Source organism: Delphinapterus leucas, chromosome 1 (assembly GCF_059928025.1).
Source record: "Delphinapterus leucas isolate spDelLeu-1000000601 "Yukka" chromosome 1, BTC_Dleu_Yukka2, whole genome shotgun sequence".
Classification (NCBI taxonomy): domain Eukaryota; kingdom Metazoa; phylum Chordata; class Mammalia; order Artiodactyla; family Monodontidae; genus Delphinapterus; species Delphinapterus leucas.
In genome coordinates this window covers 46,964,137-46,992,052 of record NC_143129.1, presented here as the reverse complement: position 1 = coordinate 46,992,052, position 27,916 = coordinate 46,964,137, and the positions used below count along the sequence as shown (strand labels likewise).

At 46.7% G+C, this 27,916-nt stretch overlaps 2 protein-coding genes across 2 annotated transcripts; both read right to left on the bottom strand.

The window, feature by feature from the left end:
• Window positions 1-241: 241 nt before the first annotated feature.
• Window positions 242-3,179, bottom strand: LOC149750497 (Golgi-associated RAB2 interactor protein 4-like). Its single transcript, XM_089909560.1, has one exon. It carries the CDS (start codon window positions 2,407-2,409, stop codon window positions 607-609), a length of 1,803 nt encoding a protein of 600 aa, XP_089765686.1. The 5' UTR covers window positions 2,410-3,179; the 3' UTR covers window positions 242-606.
• Window positions 3,180-4,807: 1,628 nt separating this feature from the next.
• Window positions 4,808-27,831, bottom strand: LOC149750496 (Golgi-associated RAB2 interactor protein 4-like). Its single transcript, XM_089909549.1, is given in 3 exon segments — window positions 4,808-7,852; window positions 10,454-22,215; window positions 22,217-27,831. Coding segments are annotated over 2 exon segments (1,803 nt in total). The 5' UTR covers window positions 23,234-27,831; the 3' UTR covers window positions 4,808-7,852; window positions 10,454-21,429.
• Between the last annotated feature and the right edge of the window lie 85 nt (window positions 27,832-27,916).

The following is a 27,916-nucleotide window of genomic DNA, read 5'->3' as shown; positions in this document are numbered from 1 at the left end:
TGGGCTGTTTCCCGAGTTTTGCTGTTAAGTTATTTTTGGTATAAACATTCTCATAGTTGTTTCTAAGAACATGTGTGTTTCTCCAGGGTATATACCTGGGCAGGGAACGGCTAAGACTAGGTGAGAGTGCTTGCGGTTCTGATTGCTAGCTAATACTTATTTCTGTCCACTGAATAGCCCGAGGGGACATGAGTCCTGTACTTGCTTTGTTTACAGACCTTCAAGTGGAATAAGCGTTTATAAAAAGAATAGGGGGATAGTGAAGGAGAGCTTCCCAGACCATAGGCTGACTTTGAGCCATGGCCCTGGGGGGCAAAGCCAGAAAGGAGTGGAGGCCAGATGCAGCACTGCTGTTGGCGCTGAGCATGTGTGTGAGGTGGGGCTGCCCTTGACTGGACACTGGGTCTCAGACTGTGGCACAGCTGACATCACAGAATCCACTGTGAAGCTATGGCTGGGCTTCAGGACTAGAAATTCAGACAAAACACTGCATGCATTCTCAGATTGTTTGTTTTTTTATTCAAATTGCAGTAAGGAAGCTGAAATGGGCTCTCCAGGGGTATTTCCCTGAGCCCTGGTCCCCTTTGCAGCTCCCAGCTCTAGGTCCTATTGATGGGCTTCAGCGGTCACTGGCTCCATGGTGTCAGATGTCACACCTCCAGTGATCTCCAGCCCCTGGCCACTCTCTGCTGTCTCTACGATGGCCTCCATTCGGGTCTCTTCCACTGGCTTCGCCAGGATGCTCACATATTTATCGCGTGAGGAGGCCACTGTCTTTGTAGTGAGACTGGCTCTGATGTTCCTGAAGAAAGAGCTGATCCTGCTGAGTCTCTCAGTGGTGGGACCTGAACTCGCTGTAGATAAGCTCCTGCCCGATTTGTGCGAGGTCCTGGACTCGTTGGTGATGGGAGCACGGCTGATGCCTTTGTGAGCAGTGCCCTGCTCGCTGCCCCCTGGGCTGCCATGGCCTTTGTCCTTTTGGTCATCTCTAGTGGCTCTGCGGCCGCCTGAGCACGGGCCAGCTGCTTTCTGGATGGTCTTGTTCCCCGCTGCCTTGTGGTCGCTTTCCACTGAACTGGAGAGCGAGGGGCTCGTAAGAGCTCTGTCCTCTCCCCAGTGCTTCCTTCTCTCCCTTCTTCCCTTGCGGGCCTGGGACACCCTCTGTGAGCTGCCATCCTGTTCACTCACTTTGCCTTCCTGTGGCAAGGTTGAGATGAGGGTCCCCTCGTCCTCCTCGTCGGCTCTTCCTTCAACCGTCTTGCTGGTGGGTTCTGCTCTGACCACAGTCACGCCGGCCTCTGGGGAGAGGCTGGTGGACGTGCTGGAAGCATACCCTGAATAGTTGGCGGCACCTGCCAGCATACCCTGAATTGTTCGCAGCACCGTTTTCCTGCTCCTCAGGGATGTTCTGGCAGTGCCCCCAGTGGCTATGCTGGTTTTGCTTCCTCCTGGACCGTTGCTGGCTGTGGCTGCTGTGGCCGTGCTCTGCTCTTCAGGGGCAGGAGACTTGATCACTGCCACGCTCAAAGCACCCGCTGCGGTGCCTCCTGCCACCCCTGCTGTCTCCACCTTTGTCGTTGCCCGCGATGCTGACGCTTTGTCAAGCACTGTAGATTTTGCTTTTGCAGTGGCCACATCGGGCATGGTATCGGGCTTGTGGGAGTCCAGTTGGATCTCCTCCCCACCAGCAAAAGCTGCAGACGTGGCCCCGGCCAGCTCAGAGCACGTGTGGAGGCTGCAGATGCTCACCTGGTCCTGATCCCACATTACTTGGAAATCCTCCACTGCCGGGCTCCTGCCGTCGTCCTGCTCCTCGAACACAGGCATGCAGATCATGTCCCAAGCTGGAACGGCGCAGGTGCAGCTGAGACCCTCCACTGGTGGTCGCAGGAGGTAAATCAGCTCTTCCCAAGAGGTGAAGAGGTCTTCCTGCGCGTCCAGAGGGGCACAGAGCTGCAGGTACCAGGAGCGGCCAGTGGCAAACTTCACGCGCAGCTGTTGTTTCTCACGATTGTGAGTGGAGATGCTCACGAGCGTCAAGGGAAGGAGCCTGGTGAGCTCTAAGGTCTTTGCAGCCTCGTGGCTCTTGCCCTTGGCGGCCTGGCTGTGCTCAGCGTGCTCTTCACAGCCGGTGGCCCATCGGGCCAGCAGCATGGTGTCTGGGAGTGGGAGGACGGGGCTGCTGGATGTGATGCCCACGGTCACCATGCAGACACAGTTGTGCACGTCAATCAGGTCTCCCCTCTTCGTGATCTGGATAAAGTCGCTCTCGAATACCGGTGCGTCCTTGAATATGTCGTATTCGCCCTTGCGCAGTTGCTGCTGCAGCTTCCCCGTGGTGGTGTTGAACAGGCCCACCCCGGTGCTGCTCTGGGCCGTGTGATACGGGAGCAGAGAGTCCCCACTCATGGCTGCCTTTGATCACGACAGGCAGCGCGGTTAAGGTGGGCCCCTGGCTCTTCCCTCCCTCGGCCTCACTGGCAGAAGAGCGAGCTGCGATGCTCCTAAGTCACACACGGGCGGCCCTTTGGCAGGTCTTCCAAGCCCGGCCCACAGGCCCCCACCTTTGCCTCAGGGTCTCCCAGAGGCAGGGCCGTGGGTAGGGGCACAGATGATCACAGCGGGGACGCTGTAGGGCGCCTGGACCCCAGGCTGAATCTCTTCAAGTGTGTAGAGAGGTATGGTAGGCTCCCCCTCTGCCTCACCTCACTTCTGCTTCTGGGTTTTTATCTCCCCAAGAGGCTGTGGTGAACTTCAGTCCTAGTGAGAGAAGTAACCACTTTCTCAGCCTAAGCCCCTGGCACAGCCTGTTTATCCTCTGGTGCCCTTTGTGACCTATCCCTGTGGCATAGCCCTTTCCTCATTGAGACGTATCCCTGTGGCATAGCCCTTTCCTCATTGTGACCTATCCCTGTCGCATAGCCCTTTCCTCATTGTGACCTATCACTGTCACATAGCCCTTTGCCTCATCCCCCAGCTGCCCCCTCAGGGCAGGGCCCCCGTCCTCTCCCAAAGGAGGGGGAGGACATGTCCTCCCGCGGAGGGCAGGCCCATCCTGCCAGGGAATCAGGTGCGTACCGAAATAAAAATGTCTTCAACTGGGAAAGTTTTGTGTGGGTCCTTTTTCTTTTCCTCCCCCAAATTCAGCTACTGGATGAAATGTATGGGAATGTAAGATGATGGGATAAATATGAACCATTAAAGCTCATGGTTTAATTGTATCCGATAACGTAGAGTTGGCAGTTGCGATCCTTAGTCTGTCCTCTCATAAAATCTCAGTAAACGTTGACGACGGTGATTTTTAATAATCACATTAAAAATTGCTTCTGCTAGGCACCATGCTGCATTCTTCACATATGGTGGTAAGAATGCACTGAGTTTGGTACTGTTAACTACTGTTCCCAGTTTATAGGTGAAGAAATGGAGGTTGTATCTCCTGTTTAAATTCCCAGAGGTAATGGTAGCAGAGGCACTATTTGAATGTAGGTCTACCTGATTCTAAAGCCTTTGTTCTGAACCACTACAGTACTTAGCCTCACAAAGAAAGCTTGGCCCAGCCAAATGTTTTCGAACTGGACTGATTAACTCCCTTTAAGAAGACCTATTTGGTGCATTATTAGAAGTTGCGTAATTAATTTTATGTGTGTATATATGTTATGGAGAGAACCCAAGACAGCAGTTGGGCTGACGTGGGGGTTAAATTATCCAGGGGATCACTCAGATCCTCCCTTCCTTTATGCTTGTGCAAACAGCCTGTGTGTGGAAACCTAGTTATTCTTATGACATGTCCTCCCCCAGTGACATGGGGGGTGAGTAGCCTGAGATGTAAGCTTTGATTCCAAGAGCCTGCCAGATGCTGTCCTGTAGTAACCTCCCTACCAGGCAGAAGTGGTTTGGAAGCCTTGACACCTGTGGGGAGCATGTACCATTAGACATCCCGCCTCATTGCCACTCCCACAGAGCTAGTCACAGAACAAGTGATTTCTAAATTGTGACTTGAAAATTCTGAGAAAGGCCCTTGCTGCCAACTCTCTTATCTCCAGTTTGATGTTATGCTTGAAATCCCACCATAGAGATTCATTCCTTGAGGATAAAGGCCATCTTTCTGTTAAAATACACACACCTGCCCCTCAACAGATGACTGGACAAGCAAAATGTGGTCTCTCCATACAGTGGAATATTGTTCGGCCATGAAAAGGAATGAAGTACTGATATATGTCACAACATGGGTGAACTTTGAAAACATTATACTCAGTGAAAGAAGCCGCATATTGTAGGATTCTATTTATAGGAAATAGCCAGAAGAGGCAAATGCATAGAGACAGATATTAGATTAGTGGTTGCCTAGGGCTGGGGGGAGCAGAGAATGGGGAGTACAGGGTTTCCTTTTGTGGTGATGAAAAATTCTGGAACTACATAGTGGTGATGGTTACACAGTAATGTGAATGCACTGAATGCCACCGAATTGTACACTCTAAAATTACAGTGGTGAATTTTATCACAATCACACACACACACACACACACACACACACACACACACACACAGTCCTGCTCATTTAATAGATGGGTTAAGAGCAGTTATCTTTTCATTGTTCCCTGTCTCAGGGGAAATCATTCAGTCTTTCACCATAAAGTATGTTGTTAGCTGTAGTTTTATTTCAGAATTGCCCTCTGTCAAGTTTAAGAAGTTCACTTCTATTCTTAGTTTTCTGGGCATTTTTATCGTGAAGGATTATTGATGTTTTTTCAAATGCTTTTTCTGCATCTATTGAGCTGATTACTTGATTTTTTTTTTTTTTTTTTTTTTTTTTTTGCGGTACGCGGGCCTCTCAGTGTTGTGGCGTCTCCGGTTGCGGAGCACAGGCTCCGGACGCGCAGGCTCAGCGGCCATGGTTCACGGGCCCAGCCGCTCTGTGGCATGTGGGATCTTCCCGGACCAGGCCACGAACCTGCGTCCCCTGCATCGGCTGGCGGACTCTCAACCACTGCACCACCAGGGAAGCCCAATTATATATTTTTCAGTATATTTTTATCATGAAAAAGGGAGAAAAATCACTATATCCCACCTGAATGGCTAAAAGGAAAGAGCTAAACAGTATCAAATGTTGGCAAGGATGTGGAACAACCAGGACTTTAATACATTCCTGGTGGGAATTATTATTTCCACAGTCATTTTGGAAGGAAAATAGCTTGGCAGTATAATCGGAAGCTGAACATATGCATATATTCAATTCCATTCCTATGTATATGCCGAACAGAAGTTTATGTATATTTTTACCAACAGATCTGTATATAAATATTCATAATAGCACTATTTTTAATAGCCCAAAACTGATAGTAACTTAAATCAATAACAAAATAAGTTGTAGTATCATCACACACTGGAATACTGTATAGCAGTGAAAATAAATGGACGATCGCCAGGAAAGTCATGCACAAACCTCATAAATATAATGTTAAGGGACAGAAACCAGAGTCAAAGAGTACATATTACGTGATTCCAGTATGTAAAGTTGAAAAGCAAACAACATTCATCTATGGTGTTGGAAGCTAGGGTGGTGGTTACCCTTGAGTGACTGCAAGGGGGCACTTCCAGAGTTGCAGTGATGTTCTGATTCTTCGCCAGGTGCTAGTTTCGTGGGGTTGCTTATCTTGTGAAATGTCGTCGAGTGGTATGCTCACGATGGCACACTAGCTAATACTTGCGGTTCTGATTGCGAGCTAATACTTATTTCTGTCCACTGAATAGCCTGAGGGGACATGAGTCCTGTACTTGCCATCAGGGGGAATAAGCGTTTATAAAAGGCATAGGGGGATAGTGAAGGAGAGCTTCCCAGACCATAGGCTGACTTTGAGCCATGGCCCTGGGGGGCAAAGCCAGAAAGGAGTGGAGGCCAGATGCAGCACTGCTGTTGGCGCGGAGCATGTGTGTGAGGTGGGGCTGCCTTTAACTGGACACTGGGTCTCAGACTGTGGCACAGCTGACATCACAGAATCCACTGTGAGGCTACGGCTGGGCTTCGGGACCTAGAAATTCAGAGAAAACACTGCATGCATTCTCAGATTGTTTGTTGTTTTATTTAAATTGCAGTAAGGAAGCTGAAATGGGCTCTCCAGGGGTATTTCCCTGAGCCCTGGTCCCCTTTGCAGCTCCCAGCTCTAAGTCCTATTGATGGGCTTCAGCGGTCAGTGGCTCCATGGTGTCAGATGTCACACCTCCAGTGATCTCCAGCCCCTGGCCACTCTCTGCTGTCTCTACGATGGCCTCCATTCGGGTCCCTTCCACTGGCTTCGCCAGGATGCTCACATATTTATCGCGTGAGGAGGCCACTGTCTTTGCAGTAAGACTGGCTCTGACGTTCCTGAAGAAAGAGCTGATCCTGCTGAGTCTCTCGGTGGTGGGACCTGAACTCGCTGTAGATAAGCTCCTGCCCGATTTGTGCGAGGTCCTGGACTCGTTGGTGATGGGAGCACGGCTGATGCCTTTTTTAGCAGTGCCCTGATATGGAAATATTAATTGGACCTGCTTATTTGTATTATGTTCTGAGGCTAAAAATTAGTAAATACAAAGCCTGAAGAAAAATGATGGGTACTTCATAAGTGCTACCTACATAAATGTTCAAGTATTATATGCCTGGAAGAATAAGCAGGTCGTCTCCAGAAAGGGCACCTAGGAGGCTGCAAACAGGAGGATAGAGCCTACTTTTTCACATTGATGACATGAGTAAGAAGTTTTAGAGCTCATGGAAAGAATATTATTTCTTGTGATGCACTGTGGGGTGGGCAGAGTAGGGGCTGTGACCCATATTTTATGGTTCAGGGCACTGAAATTTAGAGAGATTGAGTAACTTGCCCAGAGTCACAACACTGATGAGTGATGGGTCTGAGGCAGGGGAGGGAGTTGATTCCTTGGGGATAGAGATTCCTGAACACATGGACATGAGATCATGCCCTGGATACACAAACCAAGAGCTCTCCTTACTCCCTTTCCCACATCCTCCTGCCCCAAGGATGCTGCAGGGAGACAGCTGGTACTCGGAGGAGGTGCCTGGCCCAAGAGAATGGCCCAAATCTGGACCCAACTCCTGGCTCTATGTTTCAATCCCTGACCCCAAATACAATGCCTTTCCCCCAAATGAAGACCCCCGATGGACCAGGGTATCCAAATATGTGTGCATCTCCCCTCCCTTCCCCCTCAGCACTTGATTCTAGCAGCTGATTTGCAGTGAGACTTCCTGGTGGTCACGTGACCACCCTGAATGACCAGTAGTCTACTTGACTCCCTAACTGACTCAAAACCCAGGACATTCCAAACCAACTGCCCACACGACAGTTGCACAGAGAATTAGCATCATCTTCAACTGACCAAACCTGGATGATGAGCAGTTAATATTCATTAGCTGGGAACAGGGTCTACTGGGCTGGTGTTTTGGTGGCTTAACAGATGAAGGTTACAGGCCCCCAGGGTCTCACTGACTAGGAACTGACCAATCGTCTGAGCAGCTTGGACTAAGGCCTGGCTAAGAGTGGGCAGTGGCTGCATGGGCTCTGAGTGGGCACCTTCCCTGCCCAATCCTCCCTCAGCCAGATCCAGGCTCTGCTGTACAAACTACAGCCATTGCTCCTGAATCTACTTGCTGGTATTATTTCCACAGTACCTTCAATGGAGTGGTCAGTGGGGGTGCTATTTGGGTCCCTACCTGTTGTTTGGCCAGATGCTGATTCTGATGTGCCTGAACCACCGCTGCGGATGGCCAGCAGATTATCTTGATCACAGATGATATTCTTGTGCATCCTGTGTTTGATTCCTTTATAATCTTCCTTTTCTTCTTGGTACCCGAGTCATGATCCTGGAAAACACAACAAAAACTGAGAGAACTATTGATATGTTGCTGGGAGAAGACCATGCGGAGGTGTCAATTCATTCCCAGGTCACACGTCTGTTCTCTTTGTTCACCAGCCTCCTAGGGGAGTCTAGGGGAGTCAAGTGAATCGAAGCTGGGCTGAGAAGAGGGTGTTGCAATGTGGTGTGCACTTAAAATAGCCAGCAGGCTGACTGCACGGGACATGACTTTATTTAGTGAGATAATATAGAAAGGGAGCACAGCACAGAGTGGAGGCTGGTGCCTGATGGTCTGGATTCAAATCATACCAGAAGCCACATGAACCTGGGAAGGTTATGCAGACCCTCTGTCCTCAGTTCCTCGTTCAGTGATAATGGAAATGTTAATAGGGTCCACTTATTAGTATTACATGATGAAGCTTAATACAGCAAATCAGGTAGACCCTGATGAAAAATGATGCTTACTTCATAAGTGCTACCTAAGTGTTCAAATATTAAATGTCTGGAAGAATAAGCAAGAAATGTGGTAGTGCTGCCTCCAGAGAGGGGACCTGGATGCCACAGGGCAGGGGAGTGGGGAAGGTTATGGGTGTGATGCATTAGAGCTTGTGAAGAATATCTGTTGTTATCTCCTGTGATCCCCACATCAGCCCTGTGGGGAACTCACGGCAGGTGCTGTGATCCATATTTTATGGTACATGGCACTAAAATGTTGAGATTTTAAGTGACTTTCCCGGAGTCGCAAAGCTGATGACAGATGTATGTGGGACAGGAATGTAGTTGGTTCCCTGGGACAGAAATCCCTGAACCCCTGAATCCTCTAGATGGTGCCCTGGACTCCTGAGCCCAGGGCTCCCCTCCCTCCATGCCCCCAATCCTCCTGCCTGCCTCATGGTTGCTCCAAGGACAGGAGGGGTCTGAGCCAACAGGAAGGCCCATGCCTGATCCAGTTGCCTCCCTTACATGTTGATCCCTGACCCCACAGCTGTTAAATATCCTTGAAAGAAGGTCCCTTGACGGATCAGGGGGTCCCATCTACGTCCCTCCTCCCTCAGCATCTTCACACACCGGGTGAGCCTCCTGGTGGTATGACCAGTGGTCGGCTTGTCTCCACGTGGATCAGAGGCCCAGTCTCTCCAAGCCAGCTGCCCACATGGCACGTCTCTTAACAAATTAGCTTGGTCTTCAACAACCAGCCCTGGATGCACAGTTAGTGCTGATTAATGAGGACAGTGGCCTGCTGGGCTGTGCTTGGTGGTTTAGTGGGTGAAGCTGGCGTGCCCCACTGTCGCCTGACTGTTGATGTGAGCAACTGTTTGAGTAGCCTGGGCTACGGCCTGGCTGGGGAAGGGCCGTCGCTGCACTGGCTCTGAGGGCGCACCTTCCCTGCTCATCCTTCCTCATCAAAATCCAGCCCCTACAAACTCCTCATCCATCCCTAGACCCCGCAGTGGCACAGGAGAGAGGCCCATGTCCTCCTAGAGGGACCCCTCCATAGCCACAGCCTAGAGACCCCATCCCAGGACTGTCTCTGAGGATGACCCAGGCCCTCCTAATCTCTGTCACCAAATGTTCATTCCACTAACCCAATGGCATTGTCCCTTCTCTCCATGTTCCCAGGCAGCGCCCAAACACCCAGTGATCCTGTCCACATCAACCACTGGAAATACCGCCACGAAATCCCAGTTTCCTTCCTTTCTGAAAACCTCTAGATTTAGACTGCTAATATTTGCTTTCGGATTTTGACATCGACATTCAGAAGTGTTTAGCCTGTCATTTCTCCTGTCCTGTAATATCTGCTGCTGGTATGACATCAGTACTCTGGTCCGATGAAAGCAGTGCGGGTGTGTTCCCTCTGTATCTGTTCTCTGGAAGAGTGTGTAGGAGACGGGCATCGTTTCTGTCTTAAATGTTTGGTAGAAATCAGAGGAAGCCACCTGGGCCTGAAGTTTGTTTTGCGGGGAAATTTTTTTTGCATCTCTTTCTAATTGAAGTTTACTTGGTGTATATTGTACAGGGCACAGATCTTAAGCGTAGAACTTTATGGTTTCTTGTAAATATAAACACATCTGTTACCAACACCCAGTTCAATATACAGGACGTCCCCAGCACCCTGGCCGCCCCCTGTAGAAGGGGAGAAGAATAAGTGCTAACTTATTCGGTTATAAGAATGAAATCAGTTACTCCATGTATATTCCAAGTGCAGTGATTTACACACAAATAACTCAAAATGAGTGTGGCAGCACAATCAGAAAGTAGTGGAGGGCGCTGGAGGGCTGGGAGAATCCAGTCCCTTTGGGATTTCCGCTGTGGAGGTCGGGCCAGAGTAAGGAAGCTGAGAGGAGCTTCTCAGAAGCATCTGGGCTTTCACAGAGGGAAAAACTATTGCTCCCCAGAGTGGAGCGCCCATTGTAATTCACTGAGCCCTCCCTTTGCGGAGGGTGCTTTTCTATACTTGTGTGTTATTTTACATAGAAGTGTTTAAAAAAAAAAACCGAGGAGGAGATCAATTTTGCTTGATGTAACAGCCTTTCACTGTTAAAAGTAAGACATGTATCTAAAATTTATGCTAACTGTACAGCTCCGACAGGAAGTAACCGGCACTCACTAGCTGACTCAGGAGCGGAGGCGGAGCAGAGAGGCGGTCCTCCTTCCTTGGCCTCGTGTCTCATTTAAGCTGCCAGACGCTGCACAAGCTCCATCCCCTCTGAGTCTCAGGCTGAGGCCTCCAGGTCACGGTCTTCACAGGTGCCAGACCAGAACCTGCCACACAAAGGCAGGGACTGGAGTCAGTGGGGAGGTGGGCTCCCTGGGGTCGGTGTGTGGGACCCAGGGGGCTACTCAGACCCTTCAAGTGACTTTGGGCCCTGACATCCCCAGGGCTCACATCCCCTGGGCACTGGGGCCTGTTTGCTGCTCTTTGCCAAGTGTGTTCTGGTAGCAGAGAGACCTGTCCTACAGGGGCGATTTAACCTGGGCATTTGGCCGGGCGGCGTTCAAGCGACTGGTCCCCTGAACAGTGAAAGTGATGCAGAGGAAAGGGGAGGCTCTGGGGCTCCAGGGTGAAAAGTGTGGGTCCCTCCCACCTGGGCACTGTGAGGAGTGGGAGATCTGACGACACAGGTGGGAGTAGTGACCCTGTCCCTCCAGCCCACACACAACACGGCCCATCATGAGACCAGCACAGTGGAAGTGGGCAGAGAACCGCAATGTTCCCTTTTCCCCTAATAATCATTTTTCTCTCTTTAACACCCCAGCCAAACTTGCCTCTGCTTTTTAATTTAAAAATATCCTGATGCTGTGGTAATAGAATCATAAATTTTATAGCTTTGGTATATCCCAACATGAAAAGTTTATAGAAGACACTGCTTTTCAGAGTGTAATAAAACCAGATGTATTTGTTATTTAATTTTAAGGTCATAATTAATTTGGAATCCTGGTCCTTTAACTCATCGTAAATTAGCTTTGCTTTGACTTGCCTTCATTTTTTGTGTGTGTTGTATTCAATTTCTACACATCTATGAAAAATCTATAGAACCTCAGGTTGAGAAATGGTGCCATGAGGTGACCCAGGCCCTTCAGTGGGGCTCCACAGAGGCTGAGGGGTCCCCAGGGGTTGGGGAAATCCCAGCCAGGTGTGGATCCTGCAGTGTCCCCTACTGGATGCCAGGGCTACTGCGTGCCCACAGGGATGCAGCAACGCTGGGCCAGGTGAGCTGTCTGCTTGCGTGAGAAGAAGCCCCGGTGCCTCTGTCCTCCTCACCCTTTCCCCAGGAGGCCTGAACTGGGGGGTACCAGAGCCACTCCAGATATCTCACCACACCGGGTGATTAACTGGGGATGTTGCCTGCTGACCTTGGCGGGTTGGGAGGGCAAGGCTGGGTCTTGCAGAGGGAGATGTTGAACCTCACCAGGGACACTCTTTACAAAGAACACAATGTGAACAACACCTCCAGGAGTGATGTATGTGGTGACCCCACAGACGCCTCCGGCCCCCCCTCTAAATATAAGAGCCTGGCATCTTCAGGGGTTCTATGGAACGGGGACCGTTCCCTGGCGAGATGCACTCAGGTCATCCTCCAGTTGCCTGCGCAGATTACCACCATTCTCTTGTCTCCACCTTTTTGTTCACACGCAGTGGTGACCACCTCCGTGCTCTTCTCTGGCTTTTGGGTTTTCCTGAAGCGCCAAAAAAAAAAAAAAAAAAAAAAAAAAAAAGGTCAGGGATGGCAAGGGAAGCACATACACTTATTTGCCTTCTGCTCTTCCTCCTACCCTCTCCACGCTCACATTTCCTCTTCTTGTTCTTCCTCATCCTTTTACTTCATCCCTTCTCTTGAATCCAGGATGAGAGAATTTCTTTTTTTTTTTAATTGGATGAGTCAGTCTTCTTTATTTATTTATTTTAAACATCTTTATTGGAGTATAATTGCTTTACAATGGTGTGTTTCTGCTTTATAACAAAGTGAATCAGCTATACATATACATACATCCCCATAACCCCTCCCTCTTTTGTCTCCCTCCCACCCTCCCTATCCCACTCATCCAGGTGGTCACGAGCTGATCTCCCTGTGCTATGCGGCTGCTTCCCACTAGCTATCTATTTTACATTTGGTAGTGTATATATGTCCATGCCTCTCTCTCACTTTGTCACAGCTTACCCTTCCCCCTCCCCATATCCTCAAACCCATACCGTTTTTATGCTAAGTTATATGCTACATGTAGCTGGAAAAATGTTAAAAAGATTTTTAAAGAACTGTGCATCTATTTTTGAAGCTGATTTGCCTGTTCAAGGCTTGCTAGCACTTTATCCATCTCAGTACTATTTCACTTAGTAAACAAATGCAGTTGCCATAATTGCTGCTTATGTGTCTATGTTCCCTTCTAGGTTATATGTTTTTGAAGTTAGAAACTATATATCACAGCCCCTATGTATAGCACAATATCCATTGCTAATTCAGATTGTGTTTTAAGATATGAGACAAAATTTAAGACTTTTATTATACGCATAAACATCTAGCAAACCAACCAGAAAATAAAAGCTAATTTTCAATTGGTTGGCCAAAAACAAAAAAAGAGAGGAACACCTAGTGCAAAACCATATCTCTAATAACTACTGTTGGATTTAGAGCACACACATGTTAAACTTATTTTAAAATATCTTCTTATCAAAGATTTGAGGTTGGACCTGAAAAAATTATATCAGAAGTGAAAATAATCATGTGGTCTGACCAGCCTGGATCACACAAAGTAAGTGTATATTATATATAAAGTAGATAAACTACGAGGTCCTACTGTATAGCACAAGCAACTATATTCAATACCTTGTAATAACCTATAATGGAAAAAGGATCTGAAAAAGAAATATATATATCTGAATCACTTGGCTGTACACCTGAAACACAATATTGTCAATCAACTATACTTCAAGGAAAACAAAACAAAACAAACTAAGTGTAAAGGGAAGTATAGTTTTATAAATTCACCTCTGATATCCAATGGACCAACTGAAAGACAACAGAAACTACAACTTTCTAGGAGACAGGACATGGCCAGCAAACCAGGCCGTTAACCCTCGGTAACGGTCATACCTGCCAAAAAATATACAGACTAGCCTGCATTCATGAATACATAGGAATTCTTCATTTATCTGGCATTATCAGGCAATGAGGTATTGTATGCTAGGAGAAGTTTTTTTTTAATGACAAATTTAAGAGGAGTTATTTTAACCTTCACTCGGTAATTTTTTTCTAAAATTAAGAAATGTATCCACTGGTGTATCTAATGTTTCCGTGATAACTCGGGGTCATCAGTTCAATCAACATTTGCATGAATAATGCGAATGGAAACAAGACAGGCATGCTTACTGAAACTGAAAATGACATAGCACTGGCTGGAATAACTGATGAGAGAGCAAGAAAAAGCAAAAATGAAAACAAACCATGATCAAGAAACAGTCAAGTTCTGACTTTCTGTACTTAGTTTCAAAAAGAGATACCACAAATCCCAGCGAGAGACTCCAGCATCATTAGCTGTCTTTCTCCTTTGTTTCCACCTTCCTTTTCCTTCTACCCTAGATTGTTCCAGGAAATGTTTATAGCTCCCTGCCAAGACAAATTCTAATACTTAACTTTCTCTCACACAAACTTCACAATATGTCCATGTGATAAATGGTGTGGAGGTAAAAGACAATTCATCACAGGGACATCTCCTATGAAAATAAAATTAGAACCTAGCTTCTAAACATGCAGAGAGGAAGGCGTGGTGTCAGGCGCTAATTTCCTTGCGAATTCCTCTCCATTTCTAATAGACGTTCTTCTTTACCGAGATCCCTTTTTATTGGTGTCCTATTCCAGACTGCTCCACTCCGCCCATCCTCATCCTGTAAAATACATTCACACTCTTTTGTGACCCTACTTATTTGCCCATTAAATAATCAATCACAGAACTGTCGGAATTAAATACAGAGTGAAATTAAAATACTGGAGTCACTTGGAGGGTTTAAGCAGCTCGACCAGAAAGTACTGGGCATGGATTTAAAGAGGCTGCGTGGGACGTGTTCTTGTCCAAGTTCTTTCTCAAGAAGTATCTGAAATAAGCCTAAATTCAGAGTTAATCAGATTGGCCTGCTTTCTCAGGTGGACTGGAATTCATTGCTCTTTCTCCTCAACTCCCTGATGTCAGTGGCACTTTCCGGAGAGGAGGTGGACTTCTCTGCCTACTGCAGAAGCTCAGTTCCCCTGGGGCCCACTCTCTGTCTGAATCCCACACTTGAGGCCAGATGCCAGCCTTCCCAGAACATTCGTGGTCTCATTTCAGTTTTTGACCTGCTCAGATTGAGTCCCTGTAGACTCTTCCTCAGCTTGAAACCTGATCTTCCACCCCTTCCCTGACCTCGATGGTTACCTGCCTACTTTAGGCCTCAGGTGCTTTAGCTATAAAATGATATAGTTGCCCTTAATTCTAAAGTCTTTTTTCTAAAGCGCTACAATGTGGTGGCTCCTTGAAAATGTTTCTCTTTGCTGGTTTAAATTTTGTAGAGAATTAAAACCACAGCTACTCTAAAAGACAGTAAGTTACATTGGATAAGGAAAGTGTGCTTTTGTGGTTAGATTAACAGGGATGGAAGACGACTTAGTATGTTTTAAGATACTCATGATCCATTCTCGTGAGAGTCAGGGGAAGAAGGGGAAGAGAGTTAATAAAATACCAAACGACTGTGACAAATTAAGTTCACCAAGATGTAGCTGATTAGTTACTACTTGAATAAGCCACACAAATCCAATTCAAGTTGTCCTTTATTTTTCTAAGAAGGGATCCCAGTGAACTGAGTCCCATGATCAGTAACTCCACGTTCAATGGCTTAGTCTTTGAAAACTGTTATGTTGCTGGAAGAAGAAATATTGCCCATCAGTCCTAATTGATGTTTAGCTATCACGCACATTTGAAATAAATTTATTACTTTGCCTGATCTCAGTGTAATACATTCCAAAGGGGCAAAGAGCACACGAAAAGTTATGGAGTCTCCATCTTCTACACTGAAGTGTGCAATAAATTACATATTATTTGGCCGTGAAATTCACAAGCCATAGAAACCGACAAGAGTATCCTTGTCGATTATCAACAAAATTCCAAGCAGGTCAATTTACGCTGAGAATATTATATAACAGAACCCACTTCACCTCCATTATACTGACAGTGATATTCCTTACTTCAACCTTGTGTTTCTTAGTAAAGTTGAAAATACTGAGCCAAGAACAGACAGTGACAATGCCAGAGACTCAGATGTACCTATAGGTGCCTTCAGACAACATCTGCCACCCAGGCTAAAGTCCTGGTTTAAAACATCCCAACATGAATGAATCTCAAAAACTATATGCTGAGCAAGTGAAGCCAGATCAAAAGGGCACCTACTGTATTATTCAACTTACATGAAATTCTAAACTGGGCAAAAGTCATCTCTAAAGATAAAAAACAGATCCGTGGTTGCCTTGGGGTGGGAGATGGGAATACTTTTGCAAAAGCCTAGGAGGAAACTTTCTAGGGTTTTAGAATTGTTATCGATCTTTATGGGGGTAGTAGTTATACAAATGTATACATTAATTAAAAGTCACTGAACCGTTGACTAAAAATGTCTGCATTTTATTGTATGTAAATGATACTTCAATAAGGTTGATTACAAAATGAACCAAAAACATAACAAAGCAGAAGAAAAACCTCTCAAGACCTCAAAGGAAATACACTGTTTTCTTCCAGGGCACCAGATTGGAAATGAGGCATTGGTCTGTTCTACCCTCAGATTATCCCTAGGATTATCTAGTCTATTTTAAAGCACTAGAGTCCCCTATCAGGAAAACTCACCCCATGTTTAATTACTTTGATTTCTTCTCTGCCTCTTCTCCCAACACAGTGAAGCCATTCACGGAAGAAAAACCAGCTTTTTCCAACTTTGCATCATCACATATTCTTTCCAAAGCTATTATTTATGGAATAAAATTTGGCTACACTTTGTAAAAATCTAGCTTTTTAAGGCTTACAAACCTTAACAGTTAACCTATTGCCTCCATTGGAATTTGGAAAAAAAATTATTTTGAAAATGAGTAGTTGAGATTTGACATTTTTGTTTTTTGTGATTTTCTCTTCCCCTAAGAGAGAAGTGAGTAGGAATGAGAAACACATACATAAAGAAAAAACAAATTATCTTGCTGCCTTTGCGTGGTTATAATTTATAGGAGGCCCTTTTCAACAATAATCTATTATCAGAAGCAATAAAATATAATCTCCATGAAGGCCAGGCCAGGATATTTGTGTCTTTTTCAGCAGATTGCAATACAAACCACATTCATGGCTATGCTTCTTGATTATCTTTGTAATACTGTAACAGTTGACCATTTCCTCATGCCTCTTCACCTTAACTTAAACCTGGTTTTTCACTAATGACCTCACATTTCCTTCTCTAACACTTGGTTGTGGGCCTCTTTTCCAACTCCAACTCCAACTCGCATTTCACTCTGGAACCAAAGGAAGACTCACACCTTCCTCCTTTTTAGTGATACCTCTACATCATTACCATATTGTGATCACCCTGAAGAATAGCCAGACAATTGTTATTTCAGAGCCATCTGACAGTTTGTAGCTCTAAAAATTAACTAAGGACCGCATTTGTCAAAAATATCCTAGTTTAAGATTTTGGTAATACAGCAACAGTAATTCCGAAGTCATTTATGACAATCAGTGTGGGAAGCACCCTCCTTTGGGAAGATCCTTTGCCATACAATACTCTTTCCCTTTCAGGTAATAAGGAAGCATGGCCGTGGAAAGTAACCTTTTCTGGAAAGAAATACTTGGCTTCAAGAAGGCTTGAAGTTCATACATTTTTCTTGAATTAGATTCCCCATTAATTACTTTATCCACAAAGAGGTAATTATCAGAGTTATGTAAGCAATTAAGGAGGTGCTACTCCACATTCTTTCAGCTTGTTGACCTTTCTCACTTTATTTCATGTGGCTATCTGAAACATCAGTGATTTACATGCCTTTCTTTTTTTTTTTTAACAGATTTCTGTGTGTGTGTGTCCCCATGATGAAAACATCATTAAAATAAAATATCATGAATAGACTCTTAAGAAGCAGAGTCTACTTAAAGTCCTGGAAAATGTGAAAGCACTAATATTGATGGACAACTCTACACTCTGAAGGTTACTGCAAATTTTGTTGATCTCTATTTTGTCTAGGAGTTTTTCAGATTTTCTACCATGATCATTTGTTAGTTTTATAATTACATAATAAAGGCATTACATCATACAATCTTTTGTTATCCGTTGCAGTTTTAAAGCTATTCCTTTCCTTGTCCTCAGCAGATATGTCATAGATTATTAGTACACAAGCAAAGACTTTCAACGTAACAGTACTTCATAGTGAGAAGAACTATACTGAGCTATCTCTATCCTAAGACAATGCACTAGGAAAGCACTAGGAATTCTTAAGCACTAGGAATACAGAGACGATCAAGGGGCAAGTTCCTTGCCTTCAAGTATACATAATCATTATAGCAAATGCTTAAATAGCACTTAGTATGTAACTCACCACAGCAGTCTTATTATCCTCCTTTTTAATAGGTGAGCAGAGGAAGCCACAGGGAAGTCATAGGGTAAAGCCAGAATTTGAACCTAGGTAGACTAGTACACTCTCCACGGCTTTAACTACTGCATTAAAAATATATATATATATAAAGTTATATATATATATGTAACTCCAAGTATTCCAAAGTTACAGAACACTTATCTACCAAAACTCAAAAAGGAGCACACAAACTTGCATAGAAAATAAACATATAAAAGTTCATAAATAAACCACAATATAACCTGCTCCACATAATATACTGCCTGCAGTGTCCTGGGCCTCTCCCATCCTTAGGTAGCCGGAAATTACAACAAAATAATACTTTTCACCTTTGGAAGCCACACCATCTCTCATACCAACCAACTAATTACTTCCTTAGAGAGAATAGGAAATTAACCTGAATATCATAAAATTATATATATATAGCATTAGTGATGTAGAATCTTTGTTTAAAGACAATAACTTCAATAGCAGAGGGAACTTTACCATTGCAGGCTTCAGATAACCTCTATATTTCCCAGATTTCATGCTAAATCATAAAATGCCATATTGTGTCTGAAGCTATTTTTTCAATAGTCCATTTTCTTCAATAGACTAGCAAAGCAGTAAATACTGAGGAACATTTTGGCTCCCATATCCTAAAACCATTCTGATTATGCCTGGGTGATCATGGGGAACGTCATTGGAACTACCAGAGGACTGGCTGAAATACCAGTGTTCTGGCCAGCTTATAAATTAGAAATTATACAGAATCCAATTTTATTTTTTTGTTAAGTAATTCCTATGAGGCTTTTAGGATGTCAGTGTAAAGTCCTTTCATGTGTAATCTTTATCCATTAGATAGGGAACAATGCCAATCCCCCTCATAAATACTTTCACAACCTGACACTGAAAATCCATTGTAGGGCATAGGACCTGCAAATAGGATGTGAATCACACACATCCACTCATTCAGACAATCCACAAATATTCATTTTTAAGTCTACCATATGCCAATAATGTACCGGCCTCTCAGATGCTAAACCATGCTAAATGCTGAAACAGACATACTCAGTTCGGGCCCTCCTGGAACTTATTACCTACAGAAGTGCCTTCGTTGTAACTGCTCAGGTCTCAGCCAATGCTATTATCATCAGCAGGTGACCAAATGATACAGCCTGCTTTCTAAACAAGCTCCACACTCTGCTTTCAACATTTTTGCTTTCCTTCAAGGCACATAATCCAGTGGTCAATTTCTCCCAGTTAGTGAGGTTTGGGGAAAATTTACCCAGTGAAGAATTCCTTGTGGCCTCACTCTTTCCTCACACTCTCCTCTGTGCTCTTGAGCTAAAGAGACCTGGATTAAAGTCACTTGCTCTAACCTTATTATTTTAAAATAGGGCTGCTCCTGCTTTGAGGATTTCCACTGGACCAGCAAGGTAGCAAAGCAGCACTGAATCAGAAGCAGGTAAATTTCAAAATGACAGCTCTAAAAATATCCGAGGAAGTTCTAAGTGGTGGTCTAAGGAAGTTGCAACTTCTTCCTCGTTTGCAAAGGGCTGAGGAGGACCCGCCTCCTAGAGCCGCTGGGTGGGCTGAATGACATCGGTGTGTTCGAGCTGCTGGCACCTAATGAGCAGTGAATGACCCCATCCTCCTTCCTTTGGTGAGCCTGTTCCTGGAGGTACACAGGATGTGAGACAAAGACCCCACCAGCTAGGAGCTTGCACCCCACAGTCTCGCCCAAACAGGGCAATGGCAGGAGGTCTGAGACTGGACCCGGCTGTGGGCGTTGGGTTCAGGAGGTGAGGCTGCTGGTCCAAGGGATGGGCACCCAGTGTGTGAGCTCTGCAGCTGGGTGACTAAAGCCTGCTCCATGCCAGCTGGGCTTGAATCAGAGCTAATGGCCTGCTAATAATTTTCAGAGCTTTGCCTTGAGGTGTGGAGAGCTGTGTGACTCACTGAGAGTCCTGTGACTCACTGCTGTGCCAGCCGGGGCGACTGGAGGCTCTCCATCCACCACCCTCTGCTCTCAGCGCCTTTTTTTTTTTTTTTTTTTTGCCGTACGCGGGCCTCTCACTGTTGTGGCCTCTCCCGTTGCAGAGCACAGGCTCCAGACCTGCAGGCTCCGGACGCAAGGCTCAGCGGCCATGGCTCACGGGCCCAGCCGCTCCGCAGCTTGTGGGATCTTCCCGGACCGGAGCACGAACCTGCATCCCCTGCATCGGCTGGCGGACTCTCAACCGCTGCGGCACCAGGTAAGCCCAACTATATACTTTTAAGTATATTTTTATCATGAAAAAGGGAGAAAAATCACTATATCCCACCTGAATGGCTAAAAGGAAAGAGCTAAACAGTATCAAATGTTGGCAAGGATGTGGAACAACCAGGACTTTAATACATTCCTGGTGGGAATTATTATTTCCACAGTCATTTTGGAAGGAAAATAGCTTGGCAGTATAATCGGAAGCTGAACATATGCATATATTCAATTCCATTCCTATGTATATGCCGAACAGAAGCTTATGTATATTTTTACCAACAGATCTGTATATAAATGTTCATAATAGCACTATTTTTAATAGCCCCAAACTGATAACATATCAAAAACAAAATAAGTTGTAGTATCATCACACAATGGAATACTGTATAGCAGTGAAAATAAATGGACGATCGCCAGGAAAGTCATGCACAAACCTCATAAATATAATGTTAAGGGAAAGAAACCAGAGTCAAAGAGTACATACTACGTGATTCCAGTATGTAAAGTTGAAAAAGCAAACAACATTCATCTATGGTGTTGGAAGCTAGGGTGGTGGTTACCCTTGAGTGACTGCAAGGGGGCACTTCCAGAGTTGCCGTGATGTTCTGATTCTTCGCCAGGTGCTAGTTTCGTGGGGTTGCTTATCTTGTGAAATGTCGTCGAGTGGTATGCTTACGATGGCACACTAGCTAATACTTGCGGTTCTGACTGCGAGCTAATACCTGGGCAGGGGACGGCTAAGTCTAGATGAGAGTGCTTGCGGTTCTGATTGCGAGCTAATACTTATTTCTGTCCACTGAATAGCCTGAGGGGACATGAGTCCTGTACTTGCCATCAGGGGGAATAAGCGTTTATAAAAAGCATAGGGGGATAGTGAAGGAGAGCTTCCCAGACCATAGTCTGACTTTGAGCCATGGCCCTGGGGGGCAAAGCCAGAAAGGAGTGGAGGCCAGATGCAGCACTGCTGTTGGCGCGGAGCATGTGTGTGAGGTGGGGCTGCCTTTGACTGGACACTGGGTCTCAGACTGTGGCACAGCTGACATCACAGAATCCACTGTGAGGCTACGGCTGGGCTTTGGGACCTAGAAATTCAGAGAAAACACTGCATGCATTCTCAGATTGTTTGTTGTTTTATTTAAATTGCAGTAAGGAAGCTGAAATGGGCTCTCCAGGGGTATTTCCCTGAGCCCTGGTCCCCTTTGCAGCTCCCAGCTCTAGGTCCTATTGATGGGCTTCAGCGGTCACTGGCTCCATGGTGTCAGATGTCACACCTCCAGTGATCTCCAGCCCCTGGCCACTCTCTGCTGTCTCTACGATGGCCTCCATTCGGGTCCCTTCCACTGGCTTCGCCAGGATGCTCACATATTTATCGCGTGAGGAGGCCACTGTCTTTGTAGTGAGACTGGCTCTGATGTTCCTGAAGAAAGAGCTGATCCTGCTGAGTCTCTCGGTGGTGGGACCTGAACTCTCTGTAGATAAGCTCCTGCTCGATTTGTGCGAGGTCCTGGACTCGTTGGTGATGGGAGCACGGCTGATGCCTTTGTGAGCAGTGCCCTGCTCGCTGCCCCCCGGGCTGCCGTGGCCTTTGTCCTTTTGGTCATCTCTAGTGGCTCTGCAGCCGCCTGAGCACGGGCCAGCTGCTTTCTGGATGGTCTTGTTCCTCGCTGCCTTGTGGTCGCTTTCCACTGAACTGCAGAGCGAGGGGCTCGTAAGAGCTCTGTCCTCTCCCCAGTGCTTCCTTCTCTCCCTTCTTCCCTTGCGGGCCTGGGACACCCTCTGTGAGCTGCCATCCTGTTCACTCACTTTGCCTTCCTGTGGCAAGGTTGAGATGAGGGTCCCCTCGTCCTCCTCGTCGGCTCTTCCTTCAACAGTCTTGCTGGTAGGTTCTGCTCCGACCACAGTCACGCCGGCCTCTGGGGAGAGGCTGGTGGACGTGCTGGAAGCATACCCTGAATAGTTCGCGGCACCTGCCAAGCATACCCTGAATTGTTCGCAGCACCGTTTTCCTGCTCCTCAGGGATGTTCTGGCGGTGCCCCCAGTGGCTCTGTTGGTTTTGCTTCCTCCCGGACCGTTGCTGGCTGTGGCTGCTGTGGCCATGCTCTGCTCTTCAGGGGCAGGAGACTTGATCACTGCCACGCTCAAAGCACCCGCTGCGGTGCCTCCTGCCACCCCTGCTGTCTCCACCTTTGTCGTTGCCCGCAATGCTGATGCTTTGTCAAGCACTGTAGGTTTTGCTTTTGCGGTGGCCACATCGGGCATGGTATCGGGCTTGTGGGAGTCCAGTTGGATCTCCTCTCCACCAGCAAAAGCTGCAGACGTGGCCCCGGCCAGCTCAGAGCACGTGTGGAGGCTGCAGATGCTCACCTGGTCCTGATCCCACATTACTTGGAAATCCTCCACTGCCGGGCTCCTGCCGTCGTCCTGCTCCTCGAACACAGGCATGTAGATCATGTCCCAAGCTGGAACGGCGCAGGTGCAGCTGAGACCCTCCACTGGTGGTCGCAGGAGGTAAATCAGCTCTTCCCAAGAGGTGAAGAGGTCTTCCTGCGCGTCCAGAGGGGCACAGAGCTGCAGGTACCAGGAGCGGCCAGTGGCAAACTTCACGCGCAGCTGTTGTTTCTCACGATTGTGAGTGGAGATGCTCACGAGCGTCAAGGGAAGGAGCCTGGTGAGCTCTAAGGTCTTTGCAGCCTCGTGGCTCTTGCCCTTGGCGGCCTGGCTGTGCTCAGCGTGCTCTTCACAGCCGGTGGCCCATCGGGCCAGCAGCATGGTGTCTGGGAGTGGGAGGACGGGGCTGCTGGATGTGATGCCCACGGTCACCATGCAGACACAGTTGTGCACGTCAATCAGGTCTCCCCTCTTCGTGATCTGGATAAAGTCGCTCTCGAATACCGGTGCGTCCTTGAATATGTCGTATTCGCCCTTGCGCAGTTGCTGCTGCAGCTTCCCCGTGGTGGTGTTGAACAGGCCCACCCCGGTGCTGCTCTGGGCCGTGTGATACGGCAGCAGAGAGTCCCCACTCATGGCTGCCTTTGATCACGACAGGCAGCGCGGTTAAGGTGGGCCCCTGGCTCTTCCCTCCCTCGGCCTCACTGGCAGAAGAGCGAGCTGCGGTGCTCCTAAGTCACACACAGGCGGCCCTTTGGCAGGTCTTCCAAGCCCGGCCCACAGGCCCCCACCTTTGCCTCAGGGTCTCCCAGAGGCAGGGCCGTGGGTAGGGGCACAGATGATCACAGCGGGGACGCTGTAGGGCGCCTGGACCCCAGGCTGAATCTCTTCAAGTGTGTAGAGAGGTATGGTAGGCCCCCCCTCTGCCTCACCTCACTTCTGCTTCTGGGTTTTTATCTCCCCAAGAGGCTGTGGTGAACTTCAGTCTTAGTGAGAGAAGTAACCACTTTCTCAGCCTAAGCCCCTGGCACAGCCTGTTTATCCTCTGGTGCCCTTTGTGACCTATCCCTGTGGCATAGCCCTTTCCTCATTGTGACCTATCCCTGTGGCATAGCCCTTTCCTCATTGTGACCTATCCCTGTCGCATAGCCCTTTCCTCATTGTGACCTATCACTGTCACATAGCCCTTTGCCTCATCCCCCAGCTGCCCCCTCAGGGCAGGGCTCCCATCCTCTCCCAAAGGAGGGGGAGGACATGTCCTCCCGCAGAGGGCAGGCCCATCCTGCCAGGGAATCAGGTGCGTACCGAAATAAAAATGTCTTCAACTGGGAAAGTTTTGTGTGGGTCCTTTTTCTTTTCCTCCCCCAAATTCAGCTACTGGATGAAATGTATGGGAATGTAAGATGATGGGATAAATTCGAACCATTGAAGCTCATGGTTTAATTGTATCCAATAACGTAGAGTTGGCAGTTGCGATCCTTAGTCTGTCCTCTCATAAAATCTCAGTAAACGTTGACGACGGTGATTTTTAATAATCACATTAAAAATTGCTTCTGCTAGGCACCATGCTGCATTCTTCACATATGGTGGTAAGAATGCACTGAGTTTGGTACTGTTAACTACTGTTCCCAGTTTATAGGTGAAGAAATTGAGGTTGTATCTCCTGTTTAAATTCCCAGAGGTAATGGTAGCAGAGGCACTATTTGAATGTAGGTCTACCTGATTCTAAAGCCTTTGTTGTGAACCACTACAGTACTTAGCCTCACAAAGAAAGCTTGGCCCAGCCAAATGTTTTCGAACTGGACTGATTTAACTCCCTTTAAGAAGACCTATTTGGTGCATTATTAGAAGTTGCGTAATTAATTTTATGTGTGTATATATGTTATGGAGAGAACCCAAGACAGCAGTTGGGCTGACGTGGGGGTTAAATTATCCAGGGGATCACTCAGATCCTCCCTTCCTTTATGCTTGTGCAAACAGCCTGTGTGTGGAAACCTAGTTATTCTTATGACATGTCCTCCCCCAGTGACATGGGGGGTGAGTAGCCTGAGATGTAAGCTTTGATTCCAAGAGCCTGCCAGATGCTGTCCTGTAGTAACCTCCCTACCAGGCAGAAGTGGTTTGGAAGCCTTGACACCTGTGGGGAGCATGTACCATTAGACATCCCGCCTCATTGCCACTCCCACAGAGCTAGTCACAGAACAAGTGATTTCTAAATTGTGACTTGAAAATTCTGAGAAAGGCCCTTGCTGCCAACTCTCTTATCTCCAGTTTGATGTTATGCTTGAAATCCCACCATAGAGATTCATTCCTTGAGGATAAAGGCCATCTTTCTGTTAAAATACACACACCTGCCCCTCAACAGATGACTGGACAAGCAAAATGTGGTCTCTCCATACAGTGGAATATTGTTCGGCCATGAAAAGGAATGAAGTACTGATATATGTCACAACATGGGTGAACTTTGAAAACATTATACTCAGTGAAAGAAGCCGCATATTGTAGGATTCTATTTATAGGAAATAGCCAGAAGAGGCAAATGCATAGAGACAGATATTAGATTAGTGGTTGCCTAGGGCTGGGGGGAGCAGAGAATGGGGAGTACAGGGTTTCCTTTTGTGGTGATGAAAAATTCTGGAACTACATAGTGGTGATGGTTACACAGTAATGTGAATGCACTGAATGCCACCGAATTGTACACTCTAAAATTACAGTGGTGAATTTTATCACAATCACACACACACACACACACACACACACAGTCCTGCTCAGAACCTTTATAGTTAAAAAACATAGCTTCCAGCTTTAGAGAGGTCACCTGTGTGACCTTGGACATTCTACCTAGCTCTCCTCTTCATCTATAAATTGGGGATAATAACAGTTGCTGGTGAGGATTAAATGAGATAATGCATGTAAAGTATTGAGCATATTGTCTCACTCAATAAATGTCAGCTATTATTGGCATTAGTTTCAACTGGCCCTTTAAGCTTCAGTGTGAATTCCTTCCTGACAGCAGTTTTCGGTAAGACAAATAGAGAAGCTTCTGGGGTTAGAGCCACCATGAGAACTCAGAAGGATCCTCATTGGGCAAACCTGGCCTCCTCTGAGGTTTTTTCTCAGGCAAATCCATGAAAACACTTTACTCTACGGAGAAACTGCTTGAACACAACCAAAGAGTATGGGATGCAGAAGAGAGGAAAAGCTTGGTATGGGTTTGGGTTTCAGGGTTTCTTTAAAGCCCGTGGGAGAAATTCAGATAAAGATGGAAAATGGCATTTTAGCTCCTGGCAGAAAGTGGAAGTTTCAACTCCGGAACCCCTGTCCTGGACCAGAACCCTTTACAGCTCTTTATTCTGAAGTAGGTGTCAGGCCAGATCTCAGGGAAAGGCCAGGGGACAGGATGAGGGCGGGAGATAGGAGGGAGGGTGGGCTGTCCATGCCCTGCCACTGTGACATCACAACCCCAGCAGGTGGTGGCCCAAGGAAAAGACCTTGTCAAACTAGGTGTCTGACTCTGGCAGAGATCCCATCCAAGTTTATTCTTTCAGAGCCCCAGTTTCCCTCTCTGTCGAACGTGAAAGTAGATGAACTAAGCAAATTGATGGTAAATACTTATTAATCCTTTCTTTTTAAAGTATGGAAACATAAACTTGGTTACAGAAAAGAAAACTATTTTTAATGCATTTGTTAAGAGAACTTACAGTTCCACTGATGATTTACATGCGTTTCTCAGATCAATGTTTCTTGCCATTGCCACTTCCCCCTTCCTTCCTCTCTAATTCATTGTTGTCCATGGCAGCTTTAAAACTGTCTTAAGTTTCATAACGGCTGATTGGTGGCTCATCCAGAAGGTAAATGCAAGGAAATTCATCCCCCTCCACCAGGACAAGGAAGATAGATTATCTCCTGAAAGAAGTGGTAAATGGTACTTCCCCCAGATGCTCTGTGCAGTTTAGGAACTGCCCCTGATATGTAGTTAAAGCAGCAAAATTAGGATGCCTGTGTCACAGGTGATAGTTTAAAGGAACTATACATGAGTTCAAAGGAGCAGGCATGCTTCATGTGCATGAACATTCAAGGAAGCGAGGATGTCTCTGAAAAATGGCATTGGTGGCAGAGTAGCCAGTTTTTATTCCCAGCCTGTGAGTGTTACATATGTGCACAGGGAAAGAGCAAGGGACCCTGGTTCTGTTCCAGACCTAAGGAATAATATGCTCTGGAGATTCCAGAAAATTAGGTGGACTGTTTTCTTTGAATTATCACACCTATCCTGTCTAAAGTTATACTCTCTCTTCCTCCCCATCCTCACTGCCATTCTTTTCCAAATTTGAAATACCTGTTTGCAACAATGAGACACAAACTTGGACCTTATAAGAGATGTAATTCAAGTGAACACGAGGAGTTCTGTGACAGATTGTAAGGTTCAAGTTGAGCAACAGGTATACATTTTAGGCTTTTGTGTATTCAGAGAAACTGGTAGTTGAGGTATTCAGATTTTATATCAACATTCTATCTTTTGGGCTTCCCTGGTGGCGCAGTGGTTGAGAGTCTGCCTGCTGATGCAGGGGACGCGGGTTCATGCCCTGGTCCGGGAAGATCCCACATGCCGCAGAGCGGCTGGGCCTGTGAGCCATGGCCGCTGAGCCTGCACATCCGGAGCCTGTGCTCCACAATGGGAGAGGCCACAGCAGTGAGAGGCCCGCGTACCGCAAAAAAAAAAATTCTATCCTTTTAAAATAAATTTATTTTATTTTATTTTTGGCTGTGTTGGGTCTTTGTTGCTCTGCACAGGCTTTCTCTAGTTGCGGCGAGCGGGGGCTACTCTTCATTGTGGTGCACAGGCTTCTCATTGCAGTGGCTTCTCTTGTTGCGGAGCACGGGCTCTAGGCACACAGGCTTCAGTAGTTGTGGCACGCGGGCTCAGTAGTTGTGGCGCACGGGCTTAGTTGCTCCATGGCATGTGGGATCTTCCCGGACCAGGGCTCGAACCCGTGTCCCCTGCGTTGGCAGGCGGATTCTTAACCACTGCGCCACCAGGGAAGCCCCCAAAATTCTATCTTAATACCAAACAATCTAAAGGGTATGCTTGCTGTTGTGTCCTAGGGTTTGTCAATGAGAAATTGAGCATCAGAAACCACAGACTGAGGAACAGGATTGAAAGTCAAAAATCTCACCTAGTGGCACCCCAGAGAACAAAGAACAACACCTGCAGAATATTTAAAGCCGAGACCACCCCCTACACCACCATCTCCAAAGAAGAGGGGAGGGGAATGGTTAGATCTCAACAAACAACCAATTTAAAAGAACACAAACCAGCAC